General features: G+C 36.1%; 2 protein-coding genes across 2 annotated transcripts; both read right to left on the bottom strand.

Moving 5' to 3' along the window:
* Positions 1 to 4,636: 4,636 nt before the first annotated feature.
* LOC132634296 (cucumber peeling cupredoxin-like) lies at positions 4,637 to 5,698 on the bottom strand. Its single transcript, XM_060350567.1, has 2 exons — positions 5,384 to 5,698; positions 4,637 to 5,298 (listed from the first exon to the last, which is right to left on the bottom strand). Exons 1-2 carry the CDS (start codon positions 5,565 to 5,567, stop codon positions 4,823 to 4,825), a joined length of 660 nt encoding a protein of 219 aa, XP_060206550.1. The 5' UTR covers positions 5,568 to 5,698; the 3' UTR covers positions 4,637 to 4,822.
* Positions 5,699 to 7,978: 2,280 nt separating this feature from the next.
* On the bottom strand, positions 7,979 to 10,901 carry LOC132632994 (methyl-CpG-binding domain-containing protein 11-like). The gene is made up of 2 exons (XM_060349165.1): positions 10,361 to 10,901; positions 7,979 to 9,131 (listed from the first exon to the last, which is right to left on the bottom strand). The coding sequence occupies exons 1-2, from the start codon at positions 10,418 to 10,420 to the stop codon at positions 8,190 to 8,192; spliced, it is 1,002 nt and encodes a 333-aa protein (XP_060205148.1). The 5' UTR covers positions 10,421 to 10,901; the 3' UTR covers positions 7,979 to 8,189.
* Positions 10,902 to 11,975: the final 1,074 nt, after the last annotated feature.

The following is an 11,975-nucleotide window of genomic DNA, read 5'->3' as shown; positions in this document are numbered from 1 at the left end:
TCTAAGTCAGTCGTCCGAAAACGTATCCTTAAATCATCCTTTGGGATGACTTATGCCCATATTTGGCTTAAGGGTTCTTCTTAAGACTTGCTCGACTTCCCATGTAATACTCATATAACTTTTCATATGTCCTTTATAAAATCCCGGCATGTGGGCCCACCTGAACTGCGGTTACGAGGGCTATTCATCAAGTAACGTATTAACTGATTTACACCATACGGTCTCCAAATGTCATATATATATATATATATATATATATATATATATATATATATATATATATATTACACTCATATAATATAATCTTCGTCCCTAATCCGGGGATACCTTGGGTTTTTTCCAATGTCGCCAACTAACACACGAGCAATCATATTGGTATCTAGATTGATATGATCATCTGGGAGATCACCCATATCACAAGTGTGCTTTGTGTAGAACTTTGAAATAGTCTACATCTTTTCAGCAATTTCCTTACCACGGAGCATCCGTTCGCAGCGTTGATATTTTCGCTTACAGACTAATCGCCAAAGTTTTCGTGTGGAATCGTCAACTTTAAACTTCCTCATCCCCTGGATGCAATAAATCTTAACAACCCTTTGCAATGATTTTTTTCGAGTTGAAAATCATGCCTTTTTCAATACGAGCCTTTTGTTTTAAAAGATCCACTGGCTCTTTCCACAAACTTCGCCAAATATGATCATCATTCCTAGTAAAGACAAAGGCATCTGGACGATCTTGAAGATGATCAAGATAGGGGATCTCATCGGAATGCCACTGAATCGGGGTTGACTCTTGCTGTTGAAATTGGCTTTGTGGCTGAATCGGGGTCGACTCTTGCTGTTCAAATGGTTGCTGTGAATTCAGTTCCTCCTGGTGTGCCGGACTGTTCATCATGTCTCGCAACAGTTAATTGATGATTAGTTCCAACCTTAACCTTATCCTCACTTTCTTCATCGTCACTTTCCTCCACATTAGGTATTTCCTCTCTATCGCTCGATGATGTCACTATATAATTCGGATAATCTGGACCATCCATAGCAGGTCTTTGCCTATAATTTGGTGCAACCACCACATTCTCCCTACATAAGAAAGTAGAGTATTTTAACTACTATACATCAAATAATACTATTGATGTTAAAAAAATAGATGTACCGATAGTAATCAACTGCACCGAAACTTGAGGAAGGACCATCGTTTTGAGTAGTTGGATAGACTGAGGATGTTCAACCTGATTCATCCATCCCGATTTAGAGGACTGTCTGATATGATCCATATCAGGTGTATAACCCCTAAATAATATAATCGACATTATTAGTAGCATTCAAGTGCCACTACACAATAATAATAATAATAATAATAATAATAATAATAATAATAATAATAATAATGTAAAAAATGAATATTTACCACTGCTCATTAAATTGCTGACTTAAACTATCCAGAGGCATTTGGCTCATCAAAATGCCTTCATAAGTACTTATGTCAGGGTAATTGTGTTCATAAGTAGATTTCGCTTGAGTGACTTCGGCTTGAATTCTGGACGAGGCTTCCCGACAAGGTCTATTTCGGGCTTCCCGAGGAGCCCTAGCCATGAATTCAAGTCGATTAATGGGGACCTTCTCTATGTACATTTCAAGGACGTTTAAAATTATGCATTCCCTATAATCATAAGGCGCCTTCAAATAATCCGTCAAAGAACCATCGTCTTGAATGTACCACTGTCCATAACTGGTTATACCTTGCTGCATAAATGACATTGGATATCTTCCAATTATAGTTAAATCAAAATCACTCCTACTAACTTGTAGTCTATTAAGAAACCGCCAATATTTTTCTGAGGATGATATTGAGGACTTCTATTCTAATGTGATTAAGAATGTTATGATTTTAGTTTTAAGTTTAATTTATGATGATGTTGTTATTTTGAAGAATATTAGTATGTTTAGTTTTTCATCAACTCAAGGGCATGTATTGATGAATGTGTTTTTTTTTTTTTTTGATGATTGTATTTTACTAGTTTTGGTTTATTATTAATGAACAAGTTTAAGTATTCATAAAGAACTTAAAGCTAATTACACCAAGCCTTCAAACAAAAATGGCGTTCGAGCACTTTTCAACCACTAAAATGGCAATCCGAAGATGTATTGAACCTACCTTATTAATCGCATAAATATAAGTAGGGTTCTATATAAAATATTGAAGTTTTGGGGTCTCGAAGCATGATTAATCTATGATCAAAGTACGATAAAAAGTGTAATGAAAGAGAGGTTAACCAAAAGAAGAAAAAAAAACCAAGGACCCTTTGCGCAGTAATTTACTGCGCTAAAGGCAGATTTGTAATATTTTTTTTGTTGGGGTATTTTGGTTCAAAAACACTTTTTTGGAGTCATTTTGGTTCCGGACTCTTGCAAGAGTGGTGTGGGAAATCAAAGTAGGAATTAATGTTTGCTTGGACCAATGGGACATTAACAAGAAATTAGCTACAAAGAAGAACCCGAAAGAGATGTTGGAACATCGGGCTAATTCAACTCCCAAAATAATCAAATGAAGCAAGTCTCTAGATACTTGACTTGAACCTTCCCTTCTACGGTTCGTGGACTTCATAATTTTGCCGTACGATTTACGAAGTTGATTTGCAGCTGGTAAATTCCTCCTTAATTATGGAGAAATTATTTCTTCTGACTCGCCTTTTAAAAATTAAAGAACATATTTTTGATAGCGTTAATCCTTTGAGTATATATTTTGTCTAAACTACTCTTTGTTATTAATACAAAGAATCGTGATCAATTGCGGAGTTAGGTAGGCACAAGTGATTTATCTGAACCGTTTTTGCCGAAAAATTACTACGTCTATATAAGGCCAAAATGATTTTTCAATATAATAGCAATCAACTAAACAAGTGATTTATCCGAATCCTTTTTGCCGGTGAATTACTATATTCCATTTACCTGATAGTACATAATAGCAATCAACTAAACAAGTTAGAAAGCATTAAAGTTCTCCAAACAACGTTCGTTGACTCAATTTTCCTAATATAGCTTCTGGAATTGTGATACCTTGTCCTCATAGCCAGACCACTTGCTGAAATAGTGGAATATCAATCTCCAAGTTTGCACTTCTTACTCTTAATTAGCTAAAATTAAGTTCCTAACTACCTGAACTCTAGTCTCTTTTAAGAAGCTCACCTGTTACGCATTAGTAGGCGTTTGGACATGCGATTTCATTTCATGATTTCAAGTCATGAGATGAAATCAGTGTTTGGACATGCGATTTTATCTCATGAGATGAAATCCCAAATCATCCAAAAAGGTAGGATTTAAGATTTCAAATCATGATTTCAAAATTTTTAAATGTAAAATTTAATCCATAAGTTTGTATTTTGTAAAAAAGGCCCATAAATTGATACATATTTTTAGCAATTACTCTCACCAACTATTTACCAACCTCATTAACTTCTACCAACCGTTATTTATGTTTGTATCATGTGGGAGGATTATATTAAAGAGTAGTTAATAACTATTTATGCTAAATTTTCCTTTTTATTGAACTAAAGTTTGATCAATTGATGTTGTATTTTTTTAGAAAGGCTATCTAGTAGCGTATTAAAGTTTGTTATGAACTATGACTTGCTGATTTGGTAAGATTGCATAAGAATTGAGAAAGTTTTGATAGTTTTCACGACATGTGGGGTTCTTATGTCTATAAAAAAATACAACTTAAAAAATCCAAATTGCATGTCCAAACATAATTTCATCTCATGATTTTAATACGAAAATATTGGGAAGGCTTCCCGTTTCTTTGTCTCCCTATAACACTAGGAGTCTTTTGCTCAGCTCCATCCAAATTTATTCAACAGTATTTGATTGCACAGAGTTTAGAGTTCAAAAATAGAAGGATAAACTTTTAGAACTTGTAAGAGTACTAATTATATATCGCTTTTATGTTGAGAAAAAGAAACCTCCAGTTTAAAGTATCTCGCCACACTTTCACAAGAAAAGAATGACAACCTATGGCAATGAGAATTATTTACTTTTTTCTTGAAAGTTTTTTACTTTATTTGGAATAAGCAGGGTTTGACCATGAAAATTTGAAATGTTTTCACATTTTTCACTTTTAAACAATCAAATATTCTTTGCAAAAACTATAATCAAACACAAGTGCAATATATATGCCATTAGACTCTAAAACACAGGTGCCACTTGGGGTTAATTCATTAAAAAAACATAAGAGTCCGGACAACCATTGTGTCCTGTTGCAGTTAAATATTTACTCCTTCCCATGGGTGTTTAGTTTACACTGAACTGAGCAATTTAACCTGGTAGTAAATTGTGGTAGTGAAACTAACATACTATTATCACTTAATCATAGTAAAGCGATAGATGCGTGTATAAATGACACGTCTTGCACTGCTTGAGCCTGTCTATGTGAAACACCTAAATTAAGGCTTTAAGAGTTGAATATTTTAAACGTTATCTAAGATTATTTTTATGTTTTATCTCCGGAAAATGTTACTATCAAAATTACCTGCTTCATACGTAGGAATAATCGCAGAGTTATACAGTAACATAATAAAGTATGTTTTTGATAATTTAGGCGATACTACAGAGACATAGAAACAAATTATCTGCACAGATGATTGCAAAACAATTATCATAATTTTACTGAAATTCACAAAATATCACTACGACAAATCAGTGCCAAAACAGGGCTGAAATGTCCAATACAAGCCAGTAAACAAAAGGAAAAAATCCATCACAGGTTTATCAGTACAAACTGTAGCATAACAAATGCAAAGCTCAACAACCTCCTTAATTTATCCAATTTAAAGGAAAGTGGCCAAGGCAATTGAAGACACACTGAGCAGAAAACTGGCCAATATGGTCGTTGAGGACGAAGCAGAAGGAGGAGCACTAACACCAGGAGTGGAACTTGAAGGTCCAGCAGCAGACGGTGTAGGTGCACAAGCTTCTGGTTGAGTGGAAGAGGATGGAGAAGGTACAGTAGGAGTGGTTGGATTGCTCGGGTTAGGCGAGTTGGCTCCTGAAGGTCCTGCAGCAAATGGTGTAGGTGGGTTGGCTCCTGGAGTACCGGTGCTGGACACTGTAATAGCTAATTTTTGGCCATTTTGGCAATGTCTGCCAAAAGTGCAAATAAAATAGTGATCTCCAGCAGAGTCAAGAGTTACATTTGCTGGTCCTGTCATTATGGGATTGCCTATGGCATTCTGCGAATTGCACCCATCGAACGAAGTTTTCTGTACTTGCAGCACGTCATGTTGGTTGGTCATAAAATTGAAAACTGTAAAAAAAAAAGTAACATAACATGAATAAGGCACTCAAAATTAGCCTTAGATTGACGGATATCGCAAAGAAATTAAGTGTACCTAGAGTGTCGCCAACCCTGAAAGTTTTCCCAGCAGCCCAATTTATGTAAGCTGCCGCGCCATTGCTCGGTATGATCCAACCCATGTTGTCCCCGACCACATGCACCGTTTGGGCTGTTGCATCTTGCACCCAACTTGCGACGAGTAAAGCACCAAAGACGACCATGCACAGCATTTTGTCCATGTCTTTTAGTATTTGGTAATTTTCTTAATTCTTTCGAATGATTGGAACGGATATCCTATTTATCACAACTGAGGAAGTTGATGATTGCTAGTTTGCTAGGGAAGGATATGAGATACCTAATGCTAGGAATATGGCTCTATATATATACAAGGGAAGGGATTTTGAATTGGTCTTATGAATTAACTTGCATGGTGGTAGGTCTTGCAGGAATGGTGGGAAATCAAAGTAGGAATTAATGTTTGCTTGGACCTTCGGGACATTAACAAGAAAATTAGCTCGAAAGAACGCAAAAGAGATGTTAGAACATCGGGCTAATTCAACTCCCAAAATAATCAAATGAAGCAAGTCAACGGACATTCGACTTGAACCTTCCCTTTCACTGTTCGAGGACTTCACAATTTTGCCGTACGATTTACGAAGTTGATTTGCAACTGGTAAGTACTAATTAGTTCCTCTCGCCCTATTAAAAATTAAAGAAGATATTTTTGGTAGCTTATTTCCGATGAGTATTTTGTGTAAGATACTCTTTGTAATTTATACAAATAATCGTGTTACAGTGTTACTAAACATTGTATACAAAAGTTAAAAATTAGTTTTATGTATATAAAATATAATAAATGTTACATCCCTTAATTTATTCATGTGTTCACGATCATATCCCGAATCTCATATCTGCGTATTCCGAATCTCATTAGTAAAGATTCTTACTCTCGCTGATAGTGTCATACATAATAGCAATCGACTTAACAATTTCCAAGCCATTAAAGTACTCCAAACAACGTTCATCGACTCCAATATGGCTTCTAGAATTGAGAGACCTTCTCCTCACATCCAAGCCACTCGCTGAAATGGTGGAATTCCAATCTCCCAAATTTACACTTCTTACTCTTAATTAGCTGGAGGTTCTGTCTGAACTCTAGACTCTTGTAACGAGCTCTTTTGTGACGCATGATATAGATTGTTTTTGAAAGGTTCCCCTTTTCTTCGTCTCCCCCAGGGGTGTTCATGATCCGGTTTGACTCGGTCTTTGGTTAAAATCAAACCAAACCAATTAAGTCGATATTTTTGAATATTCAAACCAAACCAAACCATTATAGCATAAATTCCATCGGTTTGTTTTTCCGATTTTGTCGGTTTTATCGGTTTGGTTCGATTTTTGCGGTTTTTTCGAATTTTAAGAATGTATTAATACAAAGAACCTTTAAATTAAATGGTAACTAAATACGGCTTTGACCGTGATCCATTCAAATCTAAGAATCTTCTTAATTAATTCATTAACTTTATTTAAGTATAGGCCTGGTTATGGGTATAGGAATTACAGAAACATAACATCTACTTTTCATGATTCTAGTTACTTCCCTACATGTAGCCTTTTGATATTACGCAGTCCTTCAGAATTTTTGTTATCTAGACTCATCGTGTTTATGAAGCATTGAGAAGAAAGCACAGAAGTTGAAACGGAAAATGATAAACCAAAAGACAAAGTCATCTACAAAATCATTTTAAATTCCAATTACCATTTTCTTCCCTTTAATTTTTGACGGATAAAATGCTAGCTTATAAGTAGTAATTTAGATGGCATGTAAAAGAGGGAGCCGTAAAATTGGATAAGAGGAAATTTTTTATTTTACCTTTAGCAAATTTCTTTTTATTTTACCTTAAACTTAAATGGGTTACACTTTTCTTTCTAATTATTTGAATTTGTATTGGACTTGAAATGAGCCAAAATTTTCAAGAATCTATATATATATTAAATATGTATCTATCTATCGGTTCGGTTTTAGTTCGGGTTTTTTTTGGTTTAGCACCAAACCAAACCACATATTATCGATTTTTTTAAATTTAAAACTAAATCAAGTCAAACCAAGCCGGTTTTCGATTTATTAAGTCGGTTTAACTCGATTTATCGATTCGAATCGATTTTTCGGTCTCATTTGAAAACCCCCAGTCTCCTCCCCAAACGCAGCGTCTCACGCTGTTCTCCATCCAAATTTATGTGATAATATTCAATTGGCATGACGTTCAAAAAAGTAAAAAAGAACTTATGATCCAACTTATATGTATAAAAAAAGAACTTATGATCCAACTTAAATCATACATACTCATGTAGTTATATCGATATATCATCTCATAACAGGTAATATGAAATACTTCCATTCTGTTCTGAGAAACTAAAAAAATAACTACCACATAACAGGAGTGGTATATTATTCATCATTTTCCTGTTGCCTTATCCGTCTTAGGCAAGGCCGCAACACCATAACGACGAATTACGCCACTGCTTTGCCCTAGTAAACAAAAAAATCAACTATTTGTGTAAAGAAATGAACTACATAGTTGATTATTTTGGGAGTTCATATACTACCTTGATCTAGTATGCGAATCCCACAATAAACAACAAGCTATCCATGTTAGAAAGAGAATAGAACACCATAATATATCACAAAGTACAGATCACAGATGCAATGTCACAGAAAGATCAGTAAAGTTGACCCCCGAAAAAGCTTAATCCTAAACTAATAAACATACTATTGCAATCGTCCAAGCAAATCCCAGTGAGACGGATGAAAACATGCACTGGGCGAAGGCGTAATTTACTTTATTTAGTTTAGATGGCTACACTCAACAACTAATAGGAGCAGCAGATTGATGCTGTGGGGTATGTGCCCGCTCTGGTTGGTTAATCTTGCCATTATCCATTACAGGATCAGCCCTATTCTTATTTTTCTCTTCTTCCAGCGACTTATGCTCTCCAAGGTTCTCGCAGAAATCACTAGTTTTCCCAACAAATGCAGGGTCCTGCATGTTGCACGTCTCACTTCCCGAGACAGGAATATCTTGAGTCATATCATCTGCACTGCTGTCTATCGCAATCTGGGAGTGTAAATTTTCTCCATATCCCCGTTTATCCTCGACTTCTGTTCCTGCTTCAGCAGCCTTTGTTTCTCCAATTGCAGCATTTGAAACCACTACCTGGAAATTGTCCTTGTCCATGGGATCATTGTGGACGTTGGCATCAATTGCGATGGTCTCCTCTATATAATTTTCAGCCATTTTACCTCCACCCTCAATCTGCCAGTCATCACTGGCCTGGATTTTAACCTCTCTATCAGACATTTTCTCTTCTTTGTTGTGCTCTGTATCTTCCTTATTAGCCCCCATCTCATCCTTCTCCTTGTCCTCCATTTCATTTTCTACTACATTCTCCTCCTCTAAGCTTTCCCTTTCTTCTTTGCCAGATTCCATATCTATCTCGTCAAAGTTTTCCTTCTCTACATTTGCAACATCTGTTTCTTTAGCTTTATTTGCATCCGCGGATGTACGGCGTCGTTTCTTTTTTGGCTCAAGCAATGCTGGAGGTGGCATTGCCTTAACCTTCTCAAGGATCCGTGCTGATCTTCTCGGAGCCTCACCAGTAGTCCAATCAAATTCTGATATACCAGGATTACCATCGTGTGTTTTCAGGTACTTCACCAACTGCCTGCGATTCCTGATCTCCTCTCCTGTTGGAGCAACAAATACAACCTCATCCTTCTTTATTTTACCCACTTTCTTCGGCATGACCTGCAAAGCAACAGAGAGAGAAACAGAAACATCGTAAGGTACCGAAGCTCACTAGGAAAGACCATGCTTAATTCGCTTATGAAAGCTATTTCTTTTCTCCAAAGGACTGCTATGGCCACAGGACAGTTATAATTCAATAATCCAGGTAGCTTTCGCACACTGATCTTTTCATACACTCACTAATAGCGAGACCTAAACATGGTAATGGATTTATCTAGCTTGGAAACCAGAATTATTTAAAAATTACACAAAATAGATGCTAAAAATTGTTAGGTGTCTATGCCACGGACTTTGGCACCCCGTCTGTTATCTATGCCACGGACTTTGCTAGACTTTATGATGGTAAAAATTGTGCCATCTGGTTGCCAAAGTTTGGAGCATAGCTTACTCAAATTTTTGGCTAATTAGTGACTAACACTAATATTGAAAAATTCTTGTTCAGTTGGTTTACTATTCATTTCTTTTGCCTCTTTCAATGCCATTTGACAAGTTGTGAATGGCATTGAGAAGAGGTCTTCATCTACTAGTAGTATGAAATTACTATTCTTGAATGTTCCGAAAATATCAGGTAGCCCCTTCACATCTGCCTCAGTTCCAAGTTACAGCTTCCTTCAGAAGTCAGAACTAATGTTTGTTCAGTAACATTTGAAAGCTCAGCCAGCAACTCACCTTTTTTTTTTTTTTTTTTTGATAAAGCAGCCAGCAACTCACTTATCAGCTCAAAAAAAGGGGATTAGCATGCAGTTCCGCTGATCCCAATTGATTTGACTTAAGTTCCAATATATTGTTGTCGCTCTCAGTTCATTGTAAGCTCCAATTCTTTGCTCTAATAGAAATTGACCTCAGGGCTACTAAAAACAATCAGCTCCTAACAGATGATTGCCAATTCAAAAGTTTCAAATCTTCAGTAAATCATTCCATTTTCTATTTCCCTTGATCTCAATTGTTTATAGACCACGGTTCTTCTATCTCCCATCTTCTAACCCAATCAATATAGGCTCAGAAAAGAACAGATATAACTAGACATGTCAGCAAGTAACTGAAATTGGGGGGAAATAGCAGAAATAATCAAAAGAAACCGCAAGAAAGAGATTGAGAAGACGTACAGGATACAGTAGCATATATTAAAGACTAGCAAAAGAGTAGTATTACAATCGCAGCAAAGTGTAATTCTGCTAAAGCACAATCAACGACACTAGAAAAAAGCTGGGGAAGAAAGAAAGGAATACCAATTTCTTCCAAGACGGAGGTGCAGGAAGCTCCAAAGGCAAAACTTCATTCTTCTCCATATTTTTGCTAGCTCTTATCCCCTCCTCCAAAATTCAAGCTCAAAAACTACACTTCCTCTGTTTTAGTTCTGTTGGTGCGTCAGTAAAATAAAATCAGCTCTGCTCTAATACATAAAGCCGCCCAAAATGTACGAAACCGCCTCAAGCACGCAACGGAAACATCACACGTGCCACCAAGCCAAGTTTCCAGGACCCTCCACAATAACTTATTTTATTAATAATATGCAATCTAGGAGTTACAAGTGTTAACTTTGACGGATAAATTCGTCCATTAAAAGCTGCTACAGGATAGGGTGATTAGTATTCTCCTAGTCTGTGATTTAGGAGATTGGACACGTGGTATCTGCAGGGTTAATCTCATTGATGAAACGACGTGCACCATTTGGAGAGAAACGTATATGCTTCACGCTTTACATGAGTGTGTTTAATTCACATAGAAATGGTGACCGTTGGATTTGTCGGTGACACGAGACGCACAGCCTTGTTGTTCTGGTCCTGTTAAACAAGAGCATCGATCTCGTGCCACGCCGTGTTGTTTGTGTGGATAACGTTCCCCAAAAACGCTATTAACTGAATTTAAACATAGGATTTTGGGTCCGGACAGTCACTTTCTCTTTCTTTCTTACGCAACCTCCTTTTTTTAAAATAGTCAAAGGACTGTTACCTTGGGGCATATTTTAACTCAAATTTATCAGTAAAATATATTCAAAAGATATTTGAGAGGATGCGCATTAATGAATCATGAGCAACAGCCTTGTTGATAAAGCTGTTCTAGTGCGACGGATTTCACATTCAGTGCAATACATCAATTAGTAACTGATTTTTCTACCAAAATGATTAATCATCTACATATTTGCACGCTCAGTAATCGAACTTTGATTATTACAAAGCAAACATATTGCCAAAACAAGTGAATACTTAAAAAGTTCAATACATAGAATAAGGAAAAACTATTTACCTGGAAATAATAAACAGAAATAGGAAACAATACTGATAATTAACATTTACTCTAATGATCTTCTCATGATTCAGCTGAATTGAACACATTTAAAAATCTGCCCAACATACTCCGCAATATGGTGGTAGCTCAAGTCTATATTGGGCTAGTTTTAGCACGGTACCATGAAATAGAAGTCCAAGAAGACGGCCCAACCGCAAAGAGCAGTAGAATTGATGGGCCTAGATAATATGTTTAGAAACTAAAGAAACGAAGAACGCATTTCTCAAGTTTCATTAGTTTGGCAACGATCCCAAACGAGATGATATCCGGCTCATTCCAATTACTATTTAAGGAGTCTATGAGGTAGTATAACCACGTTTTCCTTACATTTTTTCATCATAAGTTATAGTATTTTTTTTTATGTACAACAACGTACCCTCGAAATCCCACAATGTGGAATCTAGGGAGAATAAAGTGTATGCAGACCTTATCCCTACAATATGCTTCCTAAATATATAAATTTTATTTTTACGAACTTGAAAAATCTATATCAAAATTTATAGTCAAAATTATAAAATTTGATCCTCGTATTCCGAAAAGGTTCACATAAATTGA

This window comes from Lycium barbarum, chromosome 3 (assembly GCF_019175385.1).
Source record: "Lycium barbarum isolate Lr01 chromosome 3, ASM1917538v2, whole genome shotgun sequence".
NCBI lineage: Eukaryota > Viridiplantae > Streptophyta > Magnoliopsida > Solanales > Solanaceae > Lycium > Lycium barbarum.
The sequence above is the reverse complement of the archived record's forward strand: the minus strand, read 5'-3'. Positions and strand labels throughout refer to the sequence as shown.